Source organism: Narcine bancroftii, chromosome 6, assembly GCF_036971445.1.
Source record: "Narcine bancroftii isolate sNarBan1 chromosome 6, sNarBan1.hap1, whole genome shotgun sequence".
Lineage (NCBI taxonomy): Eukaryota > Metazoa > Chordata > Chondrichthyes > Torpediniformes > Narcinidae > Narcine > Narcine bancroftii.
This window is the reverse complement of record NC_091474.1, coordinates 54670814-54689664: the sequence shown is the minus strand read 5'-3', so window position 1 is coordinate 54689664 and position 18851 is coordinate 54670814. Positions and strand designations below refer to the sequence as shown.

At 43.1% G+C, this 18851-nt stretch overlaps 1 protein-coding gene across 13 annotated transcripts in view; it reads left to right on the top strand.

Annotated features, from left to right (window-relative positions):
* rabep1 (rabaptin, RAB GTPase binding effector protein 1) overlaps nucleotides 1-18851 on the top strand; it is a 314581-nt gene that overhangs the window by 105253 nt on the left and 190477 nt on the right. The window contains exon 6 of one of the 13 annotated variants that reach the window (XM_069885034.1): nucleotides 13197-13337. The exons of the other annotated variants lie outside the window; for them this stretch is intronic. Within the exon in view, the coding sequence (XP_069741135.1) occupies nucleotides 13197-13211 (15 nt within the window). The 3' untranslated portion in view covers nucleotides 13212-13337. Of the gene's footprint in view, nucleotides 1-13196; nucleotides 13338-18851 lie in introns of those variants that run through there. 13 annotated transcript variants of the gene reach the window in all.

Here is an 18851-nt window from a genome sequence, read left to right as displayed (position 1 = left end):
CATTTCAAGGTTTGAGTTACAGGGAAAGGTTGTGCAGACTGGGGCTTTTTTCTCTGGAGTGTAGAAGATTGAGAGGGGACTTGATAGAGGTGTTTAAGATTTTAAAAGGGACAGACATAGTAAACGTGGATAGGCTTTTTCAATTAAGAGTGGGGGAGATTCAAACTAGAGGGCATGGTTTAAGATTGAAGGGGGAAAATTGTAAGGGGAACATGAGGGGAAATTTCTTTACGCAGAGTGTGGTAGGGATGTGGAATGAGCTTCCGACAGATGTGGTCGAGGCGGGATCATTGGTTACATTTAAGGAAAGACTGGATAGTTACATGGATAAGAGAGGACTGGAGAGGTATGGTCCGGGTACTGGTCAGTGGGACTAGGAGGGTGGGAATTTGTTACGGCATGGACTAGTAGGGCCGAACTGGCCTGTTCTGTGCTGTAAGTGGTTATATGGTTAACGAGATAGACAACAGACTCGCCAAGACAAATAGCGCCTTTGGAAGACTACACAAAAGAGTCTGGAAAAACAACCTCACAAAGATTAGCATATACAGAGCCATTGTCATACCCACACTCCTGTTCGGCTTCGAATCATGGGTCCTCTACTGCCATCACCTACGGCTCCTAGAACGCTTCCACCAGCGTTGTCTCCGCTCCATCCTCAACATTCATTGGAGCGACTTCATCCCTAACATCGAAGTACTTGAGATGGCAGAGGCCGACAGCATCGAATCCACACTGCTGAAGATCCAACTGCGCTGGGTAGGTCACGTCTCCAGAATGGAGGACCATTGCCTTCCCAAGATCGTGTTATATGGCGAGCTCTCCACTGGCCACCGTGACAGAGGTGCACCAAAGAAGAGGTACAAGGACTGCCTAAAGAAATTTCTTGGTGCCTGCTACATTGACTACCGCCAGTGGGCTGATATCGCCTCAAACCGTGCATCTTGGCGCATCACAGTTCGGCGGGCAGCAACCTCCTTTGAAAAAGACTGCAGAGCCCACCTCACTGACAAAAGACAAAGGAGGAAAAACCCAACACCCAACCCCAACCAACCAATTTTCTCCTGCAACCGCTGCAACCGTGTCTGCCTGTCCCGCATCGGACTTGTCAGCCACAAACGAGCCTGCAGCTGACGTGGACATTACCCCTCCATAAATCTTCATCTGCGAAGCCATGCCAAAGAATGGTTATATGGAAAGACACCCTGGCGAGTGCCAGCCTGCTAGCCCACCCGCAGCCGGATGCCCACACCGCGCTCTCGGTGGATACATCAGCACGGCCATCGGGTGCGTCCTCGAGCAATCAGTCAATGGCCATTGGCACCTGCTTGCCTAATTCAACAGGCACCTCCACCCCCAAGAACTGAAATACAATTTCTGGAACTCCTGGCCGTTAGACATTTCCAGGACTTCTTGGAGGGCAGGCCATTCACTGTGTTCATTGACCACAAATCGCTCATTTAGGCCTTAGCAATGTTAAAGGACCTCTGGTTGACGTGCCAGCAGCGACATCTGTCCTACGTATCGGAGTTCACCACCGACATCCGACACCGAGCGGGTAAGGACAACGTCGTGGCACACGCGCTCTTTAGGCCCACCATCCACAGCCTTATCCCCGGCCTGGACTACGCAGGCGCAGAAGGAGGATGCAGACACAGAAGCTTTCTGCAGCACCATCATGGGTCTCTAGCTCCAGGACCTCAAATTGCCGCTAGTAGTGACAGCCCAGCGGAAACAGCGAGGTAGGCCGCCGAGGCAGTGAGATGCGTAAGCCGGTTCGGGGTGGGGGGGTGGGGTGGGTTGTGTGGTGGCGCATATCCTCATGGCGAACTGGCCCCATGTACCACCGCACCGGTGTGGCAGCCGCGAGAAGATGGTGCCGTCTGGGGACCTCCATGTTGCATGAGTTAAAGCAAGATGCGTGCCTCAGGCAAGCGTGGTAATGTCACCATCGACGTGGGGGCGGAGCTCACTCTACCCTTAAAGGAACGCACGCAAAGTTTGAATAAACAGTTCGTTGAAACCTCCAGTGTGGTTGTGGTGTGTTTCAATATGTGTAGCAGTCGCTACATGCTTGCCTTTATCAGCCAAGGCATTGGGTATCATAGTTGGGGTGTCATGTTGCAGTTAAACGAAATATCGGTTAGTATTGTTATGTGTTCAGTGAACCCCATGTATCAGCAGCAATAGAAATACACCAAAACATTGGTTCCTTAAACAAAATTAGTTTAATTCTCTGAGTATATTACAAGATGAACACTTAACTTATCAAAACACAAGTAATTTACACAATCCCTCCCCCCTCACCCAACCTAATCTAAGCGCAAGTGTGTTTAATGTGTTTTCAAGAAAGTCCTTTTTTTTAAATTTTTTATTTTTCACACTATAAACCATATTGACCAAGATACAGACATTTTTCTTCTTAAATATATACAGTGTCGTTTTCTCCCCCTTTTCCCCCCTCCCTTCCCTCACTCCCTTTCCCATTCATTTAAAGTTCAATCTATAAGATACATTAAACCCATTAAACAATGTGTCACTTAATAAAAATAAACAAGAAATTTTACTGAGTCAGTTCTTTTCATTATCATGTGTTTCATATATGGCTCCCATATTTGTTCAAATATTGTAATGTTATTTCTTAAATTATGTTATTTTTTCTAATGGAATACATTTATTCATTTCTATATACCATTGTTGTATTCTCAAGTTGTCTTCTAATTTCCAGGTTGACATAATACATTTTTTTGCTACAGCTAGGGCTATCATAACAAATCTTTTTTGTGCTCCATCCAAATCGAGTCCAAATTCTTTGTTTCTTATATTACTTAGGAGGAAGATCTCTGGGTTTTTTGGTATATTGCTTTTTGTGGTTTTATTTAATATCTGGCTTAGATCTTCCCAAAATTTTTCCACTTTCTCACATGTCCAAATTGCATGAATTGTTGTTCCCGTTTCCTTTTTGCAGCGAAAACATCTGTCTGATACTGTTGGGTCCCATTTATTTAACTTTTGAGGTGTGATGTATAGCCTGTGTATCCAGTTATATTGTATCATGACCTCGTATTTATTGTATTCCTCATAGTTCCGGAGCATAGCTTCTCCCTTGTTTAATTCTTTATCTTTACGTTTAGATCTTGTTCCCATTTTTGTTTAGGTTAACAATTTATTTCCTTGTTCTCCTTTTCTTGCAGTTTGATGTACATGTTTGTTACAAATTTTTTGATTATCATTGTGTCTGTAATCACATATTCGAAATTGCTTCCTTCTGGTAACTTCAGACTGTTTACCAATTTGTCCTTCAAGTAGGTTTTCAGTTGGTCGTATGCAAACATTGTATCGTGAGTTATATTTATCCTTCATTTGTTCAAATGATAATAATTTATTTCCCGAAAAACAATTTTCTATTCTTTTGATCCCTTTTCTCTCTCATTCTCTAAATGAAAGGTTATCTATTGTAAAAGGGATTAGCTGATTTTGCGTCAATATTTGTTTTATTCCTTTCTATGTGAATCTTCTTCCAAATGTTGAGCAGATGATGCAATACCGGTGAATTCCTACGTTGCACCAATTTTTCATCCCATTTATATAGTATATGTTCAGGTATCTTCTCCCCTATTTTGTCTAGTTCTAATCTGGTCCAATCTGGTTTTTCCCTTGTTTGATAAAAATCCGATAGGTATCTTAATTGTGCGGCTCTATAATAATTTTTAAAATTTGGTAGTTGTAAGCCTCCTTGTTTGTACCATTCTGTTAATTTATCTAGTGCTATCCTCGGTTACCCCCTTTCCATAAAAATTTCCTTATTATTTTCTTTAACTCCTTGAAGAATTTCTCTGTTAGGCGTATTGGTAATGACTGAAATAGGTATTGTATCCTTGGAAAAATGTTCATTTTAATACAGTTTATCCTTCCTATCAGTGTTAGTGGTAAGTCTTTCTAATGCTCTAAGTCGTCTTGTAATTTTTTCATTAATGGATGGTAATTGAGTTTATATAGATGGCCGAGGTTTTTATTTAGTTGTATACCTAGGTATCGCATTGCTTGCGTTTGCCATCTAAATGGCGATTCTTGCTTAAACTTTGAGAAATCCGCATTATTCATTGGCACTTTTATTTGCGTTGATCTTGTACCCCGACACTTCTCCATATTCCTTCAATTTCCTATGTAATTCTTTTATTGATATTTCTGGTTCTGTTAAGTATATTATAATGTCATCTGCAAATAGACTGATTTTATATTCCTTCTCTTTTATTTTTATCCCTCTTATTTTATTTTCTGTTCTTATCAGTTCTGCTAGTGGTTCTATAGCTAACGTGAACAGTGAGGGAGATTGTGGACATCCCTGCCTTGTTGATATGCTTAAGTTAAATTGTTTTGATATATATCCATTTACTGTCACTTTCTCCAATGGCCTCTTATATAATGCTTTAATCCAATTAATATATTTCTCTGGTAGTCTGAATTTTTGTAGTACTTTGAATAAATAATTCCATTCTACTCTGTCAAAGGCCTTCTCTGCGTCTAAAGCAACCCCTACTGTTGGAGTTTTATTTCCTTCTACTGCATGAATTAAGTTAATAAATTTACAGATATTGTCTGTTCGTCTTTTTTTAATAAATCCAGTTGGTCTAGATTTACTATTTTTGGTACATAGTCGGCCAATCTGCTTGCTAATAGTTTAGCTATTATCTTATAATCTGTGTTAAGTAAAGATGTTGGTCTATATGACACTGGTGCAAGTGGATCTTTCCCTGTCTTTGGTATTACTGTAATTATTGCTGTTTTGCATGAATCTGGTATACTTTGTGTTTTATCAATCTGGTTGATTACTTCCAGAAGTCTTTAAATGTTTTATAGAATTCTATTGGGAATCCATCCTCTCCTGGTGTTTTATTGTTCGGTAGTTTTTTTAATATCTCCTTTAATTCTTCTATTTCAAATGGTTTATTTTGCTCCTCTGTTTGTAGTTTGGTAGTTCACTTTCAGTTAGAAATTCATCTATTTTGTCTTCTTTCCCTTCATTTTCAGTTTGATATAGTTGCTCGTAGAATTCCCTGAAGTTTTCATTGATCTCTGTTGGATTATATGTAATTTGTTTGTCCTTTTTCCTTAATGCCAATACCATTCTTTTACTTTGTTCTGTCTTAAGCTGCCACGCTAGAATTTTGTGTGTTTTTTCTCCTAGCTCATAATATTTCTGTTTTGTCTTCATTATGTTCTTCTCCACCTTTTATGTTTGTAGTGTTTCATATTTTATTTTTTTATCTGCCAATTCTCTTCTTTTAGTTGTATCTTCCTTTATTGCTAATTCTTTTTCTATATTTGTTATTTCCCTTTCCGATTGTAGTCCTTCTTCATCTTAGTTACATAACTTATTATTTGCCCTCTGATGAACGCTTTCATTGCGTCCCATAGTATAAACTTATCTTTCACTGATTCCGTATTTATTTCAAAGTACATTTTAATTTGTCGTTCAATGAATTCTCTAAAATCCTGTTTTTTAAGTAGCATGGAGTTTAATCTCCATCTATACATTTTTGGTGGGATGTCCTCTAGCTCTATTGCCAATAACAGGGGTGAGTAGTCCGATAATAGTCTAGCTTTATATTCCGTTTTCCTAACTCTCCCTTGAATGCTGGCTGATAACAGGAATAATTCTATCCTTGAGTATGTTTTATGTCTACCCGAATAATATGAATATTCCTTTTCCTTTGGGTGTTGTTTCCTCCATATATCCAAAGGTTGCATTTCTTGCATCGATTTAATTATAAATTTGGTTACTTTGTTCTTTCTGTTAGTTTTTTTTTCCAGTTTTATCCATGTTTGAGTCCAAATTAAGGTTAAAATCCCCTCCTATTAGTATGTTCCCTTGCGTATCTGCTATCTTCAAAAAGATATCTTGCATAAATTTTTGATCTTCTTCATAGGTGAATATACATTGAATAAATTCCAAAATTCTGAATATATTTGACATTTTATCATTACGTATCTCCCTGCTGGATCTATTATTTCCTCTTCTATTTTGATTGGTACATTTTTATTGATTAATATAGCTACTCCTCTGGCTTTTGAATTATATGATGCTGCTGTTCCATGTCCTATCCAATCTCTCTTTAATTTCTTGTGTTCCACTTCAGTTAGATGTGTTTCTTGTACGAATGCTATCTCAATTTTTTCTTTTTTCAATAAATTTAACAGTTTCTTTCTTTTGATTTGGTTATGTATTTCATTAATATTTAAAGTCATATAGTTCAACATAGCCATTTCATACTTTGTTTATCTTTCCTTTCCGTTTCCTCATCACCACCTTCCCTTCTTATCTTTTTTTGAACACATTATAAGTCAACATTTCTAAAACATAAAATATTTCCACTATTCTCATATCTAAAATTCCTTTAACCCCAATAGTCCCTCCCCTTTCTGAGTTGCCCTTTATCCCTTGTCGGGCAACTACATCTCCCCTCTCCATTTGGATTTGCGAATTCACTCTCAAGCGTCAACTGATTTCGCAGTGACTGTAATTCTTCCCCACCCAGCCCCCCCAGAAAAGATTTTAATCTTCATATATAACAAAAGTCACTCTCTTAATTCCCTCCTTACTTCCTTTCTTCCCTTTTATTCCCTTTTTAGTTCTTACCTATACTCTATTTTTATATATATACGTACACATGTATATACATACACTCATACATATAGTTTGTTGTCATTTTTGTTCTTGTTACATCTCTTCATCTCTCTGTCTGTTTTGTAGTTGTTCTGCAAATTTTCGTGCTTCTTCTGGATCTGAGAATAGTCTGTTTTGCTGCCCCGGAATAACTATTTTAAGTACTGCTGGGTATTTTAACATAAATTTATAACCTTTTTTCCATGGGGTCATTTTTGCTGCATTAAACTCCTTCCTCTTCTTCAGGAGTTCAAAACTTATATCTGGATAGAAGAAATTTTTTTGACTCTTGTATTCCAGTGGTTTTATGTCTTCTCTTATTTTCTTCATTGCTTTCTCCAATATATTTTCTCTTGTATATCTTAGGAATTTTACTAGAATGGATCTTGGTTTTTGTTGTGGTTGTGGTTTAGGGGCTAATGTTCTGTGTGCCCTTTCTATTTCCATTTTTTCCTGTAATTCTGGCATTCCTAGGACCCTGGGGATCCATTCTTTTATAAATTCTTTCATATTTTTGCCTTCTTCATCTTCCTTATATCTATCTTCTGAGCTAACAGCTCCTGTGTCTCTTTAACTTTTTATCAGATTCTTCTAATTTCTTTTTTAAGTCATCTACTTCCATTTCTATGGCTGTTTCTCATTCTTCCACCTTGTCTACTCTTTTTCCTATATCTGACATGATCATCTATAATCTTTTCACTTTTTCTTCTGTACTTTTTATTCTTTTTATTTCACTGAATTCTTGTGACTGCCATTCTTTTACTGTTTCCATATATTCTTTAAAAAAATATATCCATGTACTTGCCCTTCCCTTCATCTTCCATTTCTCTGTGTTCTTCCTCTTCTTCTTCTGAGTCCACTCCAGGATCTGTGTCCTTTACCTCTGTCTCTTCTGGTTTTCTTGTTGGGTTGTTTATTTTATTTTGTTGGGTATTTTTGGTCTTCTTATTTTTATTAGAGGTGTCTTGGTGTTGGTCTTCTTCCTCTGGGTTGGTCATCTGTTGTTTCATTGATTTCTTATTTTTACTCTCTTTCTTGCTCTCGTTATTTTCTATGTTTTCCTCTTGCTGTTGTGTTGTAGTTGTCAGTTTCAGCTGTGGAGATCGACTCTTCAGCTGGTCCCCCCTCCCGTCAGTGTTATTTTTGTCTTGCGCGGTTGCGCACTTTTGTTTGGCTCCGCGAGCCATTTTTATAGTCCCGAGTTCGGGGCTTCAACTGACCTCAGGGAGCGGGCTTCTCTCTCCATGGCGGGCCTCCTCGTACAGGTAAGGCCTTCACCTTCTTCTTCCGACCTCTTTCCTTCTTCTTTTCTTCCCGTTGTCTTTGGTTTTTCTTTGTTCGCTGCCATTTTCTCCACACTTTTACTTTATTTTGGTTTTTATGTTTGTGCCTTTGCTTTTTCTCTATCTTTTTTTAACTTTTCTGGAGAGGGCTGGAGTTCCCCTACCGGCCACTACTCCATCACGTGACTTCCTCAAGAAAGTCCTTTTTAATGGAGAATCTGCCACTGTCCATGTTTCCAAGGCTACATTTTCTAGTAATCTTCAATCCTGGGCACAGAATCAAACAGTCATTATATTCAAGCAAACTGTAGTGCTTTACTTAGAATTAATTACCACGCAAGAAAGTTGCGGAGGGTTGCTTGTTGAACACCCCAAACAGGAGTGACTTCCAGAAGAAACGTCTTCTTTTCACGTTCTTCTCACAGAGTTCTTCTCTTCGCCACTCCTGATTTCCACAGGCTACCATATCAGAACTCTGCCCAGTCTTGTAAAAGGAGCTTTTCAGCAGGCTCCATTTCTGTCCAGCCTTTTCTCAGACTGCCTTCTGCTAACTCCCTTCCTTTCATTCTCCGCCCCTCCCCTCCTGATGTTCCAGGCTCTCTTTTTTGGTTTCAGTTTGCATTGCAGTTTCCAGGCTTTTCTTGCAAATGTTGCTAAACCCCAGAACCTTTTGTTTGCACCTGCCCTTGGAGCTTTGCAAGGCTGTGTCTGCGAAATGCATACAACCTAACAACCCAATTCTAATCCCTCTTATAGTTAATTAACCCATTATGTTACCGCATGCACTTAAAGTTCATGTACAGTTCTGGTTGCCAAAATCCACAAAAGATGTGAAAATACAGAGAATGCAGAAGAGATTCATCAGAGTTTGTTGAAAATGGACAGCTGTGGTTATAAGGAGAGATTGGATAGGCTGGGTTTATTCTTACTTGAGTGTAGGAGCCTGTAAGCATACCTTGTCGTTTTAATAAAATTATGAGGGGCATTAATGGAATAGATCATCTTTTTCCGAGGCTGGAGAATTTAGAACCAGATTACCCAAGTCGAATGATAACGAGTTTATTGTCACATAAATTGTTCAATGTACATGTGCATCATAAGTTTAACTAACTGCAGTAAAACAGGTACTTTATTTTTTAATAAAGCAACTATAATAGTTTTAATTAAATTACCCCAGTCCGGAAAGAGATGATGTAAAGTTGCAGGTACTGCAACAGGGCAAAAATGTTTCAATATTGCAGACAGGTGTTTGATATAGTGCTTGAGTAGTTTATGATTATCCAACTGCACGAAAACCAACAAGGTCGGGTCAGATACAGCAATGAGCTCTCTGAACCCTTCTCCATTAACAATGGCGTGAAGCAAGGCTGTGTTCTGGCACCAACCCTCTTTTCAATCTTCTTCAGCATGATGCTGAACCAAGCCATGAAAGACCCCAACAATGAAGACGCTGTTTACATCCGGTACCGCACGGATGGCAGTCTCTTCAATCTGAGGCGCCTGCAAGCTCACACCAAGACACAAGAGAAACTTGTCCGTGAACTACTCTTTGCAGATGATGCCGCTTTAGTTGCCCATTCAGAGCCAGCTCTTCAGCGCTTGACGTCCTGCTTTGCGGAAACTGCCAAAATGTTTGGCCTGGAAGTCAGCCTGAAGAAAACTGAGGTCCTCCATCAGCCAGCTCCCCACCATGACTACCAGCCCCCCCACATCTCCATCGGGCACACAAAACTCAAAACGGTCAACCAGTTTACCTATCTCGGCTGCACCATTTCATCAGATGCAAGGATCGACAATGAGATAGACAACAGACTCGCCAAGGCAAATAGCGCCTTTGGAAGACTACACAAAAGAGTCTGGAAAAACAACCAACTGAAAAACCTCACAAAGATAAGCGTATACAGAGCCGTTGTCATACCCACACTCCTGTTCGGCTCCGAATCATGGGTCCTCTACCGGCACCACCTACGGCTCCTAGAACGCTTCCACCAGCGTTGTCTCCGCTCCATCCTCAACATCCATTGGAGCGCTTACACCCCTAACGTCGAAGTACTCGAGATGGCAGAGGTCGACAGCATCGAGTCCACGCTTATGAAGATCCAGCTGCGCTGGATGGGTCACGTCTCCAGAATGGAGGACCATCGCCTTCCCAAGATCGTATTATATGGCGAGCTCTCCACTGGCCTCCGTGACAGAGGTGCACCAAAGAAAAGGTACAAGGACTGCCTAAAGAAATCTCTTGGTGCCTGCCACATTGACCACCGCCAGTGGGCTGATAACGCCTCAAACCGTGCATCTTGGCGCCTCACAGTTTGGCGGGCAGCAACCTCCTTTGAAGAAGACCGCAGAGCCCACCTCACTGACAAAAGGCAAAGGAGGAAAAACCCAACCCCAACCAACCAATTTTCCCTTGCAACCGCTGCAATCGTGTCTGCCTGTCCCGCATCGGACTTGTCAGCCACAAACGAGCCTGCAGCTGACGTGGACTTTTTACCCCCTCCATAAATCTTCGTCCGCGAAGCCAAGCCAAAGTAAGGGAAAATTCAAGAGCTCGTTGGACAATGAAATTGTTCTTGAACCTAGAGTTACTGGACTTTAGGCTTCTTGCAGAGAAGTACAAGGTGTTGAATTTTGGAAGGACAAACCAAGGTATGGCATGCATGGTTAATGGTAGGGCACTGAGAAGTGCATTTGTGGATCTGGGAGTACAGATACATCATTCCCTGAAGTACAGTAAATTCCCCATTATCCGGCACTCCAATCTACTGGAAACTCAAACAATCATCAACAAAAAAAAATTGAGGAAATAAATTGTAAAATAAATAAGAATAAAGTTTTAAATAAAAGTTTAAAATTGTAATAGTAAATGACCTCCGAAGCAATACACAACCCCTTGGGAGCAAATACTCAGCCTGCAGAGTGCCCCGGTAATGCCCTATCTGCAGCAGTTATTTGAGTTAAGTTTCAATAAAGTTATGTTTGAATAAAATAGTGAAGCCCAGGATGAATGCTGGTGCTGCTTGCTGCTGGGGTGACTCTCTCAACATGTCTCCCCAAGTGCCTCCCTATGCTTGCCAGGTAAGAATCTTTAATAGTGTATTGTGACAGAGTATATGTTTCTGGGAGTGTAAGGCACTACCAGTAACCACAGAGACAAGACTGAGGAAACGATAGGCTTTAATATACAGAAAAGCCTTGCTAGCCCGGATCCCAGTATAGGAAGTGTGAGGTGGATCGACCTTTATGGCCCAGGAGCATGGGGGAGGTGTCATAGGGTATGAGTCATCCGTGGGCAGGGCAGCTCCATAAATACAGTAGACAATGATAACTATATACAATGGAGGAAGCATATCACCACAGGGAGATAAATTGGGAAAGGTTTGTTAGATTAGGTCACATACAACATTTTAAAACAGATCTTATTTGAAATGCTGGAGCAATGCTAGATATAGTGGCTTCTCATACCTTTTTGTAAGAGCTTTGAAGAGTGCTCAAGAGACTTCACTAATGGGTTATTGTTTACCAAGGCAACAGATGGAAGAGCAGGCTGGAGCTGCTGCTGTGTGAAAGGAGAATTTGCTGTTGTAAGAGGGTCATGTGGTTTTGTAAGCAGAGAAAGTCAAACAGGCTTTCTCTCAGTCTCAGTGAGAGAGAGATAAGCCGGGATCACTTGACTGTGTCAGCCAGCAGAAGTTGCTAGGACTGAAACAGGACAAGCTGGCAAGCTTTTGGAAGACAGCCTGGTTGAAGTCCTTGTGGTTGATGTAAGAGGGGCGGACTGCCTGTCTAATGTTTCACTTGGAATAAGAGTAACAGAAAGGAACTTTGTGGTGACCTGAAAGAAAGAGGTTATCAGCTGGAGAACCCTGACATGGCAAGTTTTGTCAGCAAGATACTGAGGTGACTGATGGAAGTACATCAGCTGTGGATATCCTGGAACAACACATGTCTCTCTGAAAACCAACAAGAACCTTCCTGTGTAGTAACCATTTACCTTTCGAGCACCAAAGCCTGTTGAACTTTATACATGTTAAATTCTGTGCACAGTATAAGAATTGTCTGCAACCAGTGAACTTGGAGCAATGAAAATTGAGATTGGACTGTGAACCAAAGAATTTTTCTGAACTTACACACACTTTACATGCACGTGCATTTAGAATTAGAATGGGTTTAAGTTAGGTTAAGTTAATAATAGATAAGTTAAAGTTTGATTCTGTTTTGATGTTTAAAGATAAAAGTAACCATTTGTCTTGGTAAATATCTTTGGGTGTTGGGGTCCTCTGGACTCGTAACATTTTATGGAGGCTTATCTGTTTGATTTGAAAATTTGAGTTTTTATGATTTATTAGTTAATTGTTTTATTTTTTCCCAAGCTAATTTAAAGCTTGTGTGTGGGGGAAAAAAAATCTAGCAGCAGTGGATGTTGATAAATTTTTGTCACAACCATCACCTGCAGAGTTGAAGAGCAAGAGTAAAAAGAAACTGATGGTTATTTTTAAGGCATTAAAACTGACTGAAGTTCAGCATTGGATAAGGAAAATACAAATACAGAGGATTATAGTGAAATATTATATAGGTGAGGGAAAATTTGTTGAGAAAGACTTAGAAAATTTTCCAGAGTAGATATAGGACTACCAGAAAATGGTGCTGGAAAAATAATAATGGGAGACAAGATAGTAGAGAAGGTAAATGAGTATTTTGCATCAGTATTCACAGTTGAAGGCAATAGTTTGCCAATGTTAGGATAGGGATGTGAGCGCAATTACTATTTCAAAGGTGAAAGTCCTCAGAAAGTTAAATGGATAGTTACTGTAGTCCCCTGGTCCAGGTGGATTGCCCTCTCCCAGACCAGGCTGGGAGAAAGAAAAGGCTGTAGAGAATGTGGAGGCATTGGTAATGATCTTTCAGGAATCGATCGATTCTGGCATTGTTTTTTCTTAAGGGAAAAACTTGCTGTTGCAATTCCTTCTGCCTGGTATATGGGGGCGTTATTCTATTCGTATTTAGAATATATAGAGATAACCTTGTTTAGAAGGAGGGGGTAAATTAATAGGCAGAATTTTTTTTCCTTTTAATTATTAAAACTAATGGGAGAGGGTTTAAATTACAGATTACAGATCACATCACAAAACAAAATATCTTATGTAAGAGAATTTTGTGTAATACTTGTATTAATATTTGTATTGAATATTGATTTTGAACACAATATGAGCTATGATTTAATTGTTTAATTATTATAATTATAGAATTTAATGTCCTGAATGAAATTAGTTAATGTTGAAGCCCCCCCTTGCATGGAGACGCAGACCAGCCCACAAAATGGCCGGCAACCGCACAGACTTGGAGGTGACATTGTCACCCCAGGTGACCTCCTGCATGGTGGGAAGATGGGGAACTCTAGTGGGAACACCAGCCAATACCAGGTCGGCATTCCTATGCCACAGAGCCCTGACGTCAGTGCCTGGGGCCCATATAAGCATGACGGCCAGAGCAATAAATCAGTCTAGTTTTCCAAAGCTTTGGTGTGTGTGTCTTTCTTCTCCACGCTTGCATAGCGCATGCACTACATTGGTAATCCTGATAAGTCCAACCGGCAGTTGTACCCGAACATGATGGATCAAGGGAACCAGTGACCATCCATGCCGTCTTACTCAGGCTCCCAACTTCTGGGTGTCATAGCCTCATGTGCCGTTCGAGCAGGCTGAGGCTCAGTTTCAGTTTCGACACATCGCCGCCGCCAACACCCGCTACTTCTAAATTGTGAACACCCTCATGAAGGACACAGCAGCAAAGGTCGTAGATTTCCTGCGGCAAGGCAAATACGCGGCCCTCAAAGAGCTGTTAACCTGCACTTTCGGGCTCAATTGCTGCATATGAACGGATTGGGGAGAGGCCCTATCTGCCCTAATGAGTGAGATGCTCACTTTAACTGAGGGCCACAAACCTTTCTTGCTCTTTGAGCAAATATTTCTGGAGCAACTGCCCAAGGATATCCGACTCTTGTTCACAGATGAGGACTTCAGTGACCCTTGGAAGGACACGACCCAGTCGGACATGCTCTGGAGAGCAAAGAAGGACATCAGCATCGTTGTAGGCCACATCAGCAAGCCCCATGAGTAGCCGGATGCGAGATCAAGACCAGACCAGCAGAGTGGCAAGTTAATATTCCGGGACAGCTATGCTACTATCACCAGCAATGGGGTGGGGAGGCCCGTTGATCCCGGCCACCCTGATGGCTGTGGTGATTGGCCCATGTTATAACCTCCTCTAAGTCTGGGACTTGTTGGGCAGGTGTTTCCTGGTTGAAACGGGTGCTGAGTTGTGTCCTGCACCACACACCCCATCTATAGCCGCTTTTAGGTGTTCCGAGGAAGATTATGTGCCTGCAGGCGCGGCTAACAGAGTTCAGCTGGCTCATTTAGGTGGCCATGGAATGGACGGCTTTCTGGCACTTAAACGTGCCAGCTGACTGCTAGCCGAATACTCAGGACAGTGGCCTAGTCCGCCCACACTGCCTTGACGTTATTTACAATGCGTCAAGGCATGACTGAAAACAACTCAGGCATGACTTGACTCGTGCTGCCAGTCTCCCGCCCGCCTGACTCCCGCTGCTGGTCTCTCCCTCTTCCACCCCACACCCCGCTCACCCGATGCCCGCCTGACACCCGCTGCCGGTCTCACCCCCCTCGCTTGCCCAACTCCCACTGCCGGTCTGTCTCTCCCCTCCCCCCCCACCCTGCCTGACTCCCGCTGCTGGTCTCTTCGCCCGCCCACCTGACTCCCGCTACCGGTCTCTCCCCCTCACTCCCCTGACTCGCCATTCGAACCAGGAGTCAATGGCTGACTACGTCACCGCAACGTCATCAGCCCACCCCCTGGCAGCCCAGCCGCTTTCACCTGCAACAGATGATACTCGAAGCAGGATATTACACCTCCTGGAGAAGGGTTAGGTAAGTAGACCTCCTGGCCAGATTTTCTGGTTTCAAATGGCCACCTGACAGCTTTACAGTCAGGTATTGTGGCCATCTGAAAGCGACATAACACTTTCTGACAGTGAATTTTCCCGCATCCTGGTGGAGTTCCCCTCGCTAATGGTGCCACTCTTCTCTGCGGCTGACCCAAAGCATGGGGTAAGACACCACATTTTGACTGAGAGCCCCCGCTCCACGACAGTGCATGCTGACTCCCGAGAAGCTCAGACTGGTGAAGGAAGAGCTTAAAATAATGGAGGAGCAAATGAATTGTGCAGAACTCTGACTTCCAAGCCTTTGCCACATCCAAGCCTTTTGCCACCAATATGCATGGGGCATGGGTGTTCTCCAAAGTGGACCTCATCCAGGGATACCACCCAATCCCAGTTCACTCCAGGGCCTTCTCAAGACCACAATTATAACCCCTTTTGGTTTATTTGAATTTCTCCAACTAAAGAACACGGCACAAACTTTCCAGCAGCAGATGTATGGTGAGCCGGGCATCCTATTTGCGTTCATCTATTTGGACAATATCCTCATCACCAGCCACAGCAACAAAAACCACGCCACCCACCTGCGACAACTGTGCACCCAGCTGAGTGAGTTTGGGCTAACAAACAACTCCATGGTGCCAATTTGGCCAGGATACCATTGACTTCCTGGGGCACCGGATTATCAGGCATGGGGCTACACCCCTCCCCGAGAAGGTTGAGGCGGTCCGGCATTTTGCTAAGCTACGCACGGTAGAAGGGCTACAGGAATTCGCTGGTATAAATTTTTACCACAGGCTCATACCTGCAGCAGCATGCATTATGCACACTCTCTTCACACTGATGGCGGACACGTCAAAAGACGTTACTTGACGACGAGTCTTCGTAGGCGTTCCAGAACGCCAAAGACATGCTGGCCAACGCCAACCTCCTGGTCCACCCAAGACCGGAGGCACCTGCTGGCCTGACAGTCGATGTCTCCACCGCAGTGGTAGGGGGCAACCCCTGGCCTTTTTCTGCAGACACCTTCGCCCTCCAGAGCTCAAATACAGAGCTATCGACCAAGAACTACTGGTGCAGTACCTGGCGGTAAGATATTTCTGTTATTTTTTAGAAGGTTGGCAATTCAAGGTCTTCACTGATCGCATATCGCTAACCTTCACCTTCCATAAAGTGTCATGATGGGCCCAGCAACTTGTCCTACATGTCTGAATTTACCACAGACATGCAGCATATCGCAGGGAAAAGCAACATGGTAGCTGACACTGTCACGTCCCGCGATAAAATGGGTACATGCCCTATCCCAGGGGGTCAACTACGTGGCCTTCGCCAAAGGCGCAGTAGCAGGACCTTGAGATCCCCGCATAGAGGACAGTGGAGGATGTCCCCATCACCCCAGGTGTCCTGACACTACTGTGCCCCATCGTTCTGCCTGCATGGAGGTGCCAGGTTTTTGATCCCATCCACAACCCAGCAATCCAAGCTATAGTAAAAATGGTTTGGCAAGGCCTCCATAAACAGGTCAGCCAGTGGGCCAAAACCTGCATGAACTGCCAGTCCTCCAAGTTACAGGTTCGGATGAGAGAGCACACATAGACTTTTGAACTGGCATGGCACAGGTTTAGCCACGTGCACATTAACAGTGGGGCTGTTACAAGTTTCCCATGGGACAAGATACTTCTTGACCATGGTTAACTGCTCCACGAGGTGGCCCCACTGGCTGATACCACTATGGAAGCCTGTGCCAGGGTAATCATCGACACTGGTGTCCTGATTTGGGGTCCCAGAGCACCTAACATCAGAAATGTCGGCACAATTCACCACTAGGCTCTGGGCAAAGCTGGCTAATTTCCTGGGGATGCAGCTCAACCACACGACGATGTATCATCCTTGGGCCAATGGGTTGGTGGAGTCCTTCCACAGGCACCTCAAGGCAGCCTTGATGGCCCTGGTCAAGGGTCCCAACTGGGTGAATGAACTGGCCTGGGTCCTTTTGGGGATTCATACCATGCTAATGGTGAACCTCACGTCCTCGGCGGTGAAGATGGTCTACAACACGCCCTTAATTATTGCCAAGGTGTACCAGTATCCTGATAAGCGCCCAGAAGACCCTATGGCAACCCTCAAGAACTTGCCGCGAAAACTGGGGTCCGTGGTCCTGCAGAACCTCCCACCAAATGGCCAGCCAAAACATAATGTCCCCAGGGACTTGAATGATTTGTCAGTACGTATTTGTGAGAAGGGGCACACACTGGGCTCTCCTACAATGACCCTATGAGGGGTCCTACGGGGACAATGGCTCCACCTTCGTCCTCGACATCAGCAGTAAGGCAGAGATTTTTATCATCGACCACTTGAAACCGGCCTATCTGGACTGTAATGATCCAGTCTCCACTCCTCCCCTACTACACAAAGGCAGACTGTCCAAAGCTACAGACAATGACCCGATCCCCAGAGCTGGGGGTAGGGGTCGAGTAGCAGCCCAAGCACGGAGACACGAACCGGCCCACTTAATGGCCAACGAACATAGTGACCTGTGGGTGGAGGGGGGGGGGTGGTATTAGCAGCCATCGTCCCAGAGGACCTCCCGCATGCCAGGAAGATGGGGAACTATGGTGGGAATGCCGGCCAATCCCAGGCCGTCAGTCTGATGACTTGGGGGCCTGACGTCAGTGCCAGGGCCCTACATAAGCGTGATGGCCAGAGCAGAAAACCAGTGTCGTTTTCCAAGGCTTTGGTGTGTGTGTCGTTCTCCACGCTTGCATTGTGCGACATTACTTTGTAATAATTATGGTTATGCTTCTAATTTTCAATTGATATGTGAAATATATGATTTGATTTGTTATTATTAATATACCTTGTGTAAAGAGTTTTTTGTTAAACTCAATAAAAATATTTTTTAAAAGAAAATAATTATTTGAATAAGTGGCAAGCAGGCTAGATAAATGAGATGCAGTGGATAGTTGAGTACACTATATGCCATTATATTGGACGACCCTCGGAGTTTCCATTTGCAATGTGGGTTTTGATTTGTACCCTTTGTATAAGACAACCCCAAATCTGGCATTTACTAGTGGATGAAGTTAAAAGCAAATTACAATATTTTAATAACAAATTTGTATATTCTAAAATAAACTATCGTTGGTTCCTGTAACAGGCTGTTTAAAACCTGTTCAGAGCCGAAGGTGGATGGACCCCTGGATGGAAGAGTGCTGAGTGGATGAGTGCTGAGAATTTGCAAATAACAATAGGGCATACGCAGGGTTACATAGGATCCAGCGGGAAGATAGCGGTGGTGTTAAGACTTCGCCATCAAGGTTCGGATTTTAGACCCAGTGTCTAGGACGACCTTTGATTTTAAGGTGAAATTTGCAAGTTTCGGATCATCCTATATGATGGCATATACGGTATTTGGATTTTCAGAACAAGAGGAAAGATGAGAATTGATCAGGGCAGGGGCAGCTCTGTGAATGCAGAGCTGGAGGAAAAGTGACAGGGAAAAGGAGAGAGAGACAGAACCAGAGAAAAGGAGAAATACATTTTGAATGGGGTTGGGGGTTGCAAGGGCTAAAGGAAAGCGGAAAAGTTGATGCTAATGTCATCTGGTTGGAGGATGCCCAGACAGAATATTAGGTGACCTCAGTCTGGTAGTGCATGAAATCATGGACAGATATGTTGGCATGGGAATGGGGCGGAGAATCGAAAATAAGAACCAATGAGAATTCTCTACTATTGCGGCGGACAAAGCTAATGTATTTAATGAAACGATCTCCCTGTCTGCTTAGTCTGTCTGATGTTGATGAAACCATAATGGGAGCAGTGAATGCTGTAGATACTCATTGCAAATTTACAAGTGAATTGTGGCCTCATTTGAAGGACTGTTTGTGGCCCCGAATGGTATTGTGGGTGCAAGGGTGGCACTTCCTGAGGTCACGGGTAG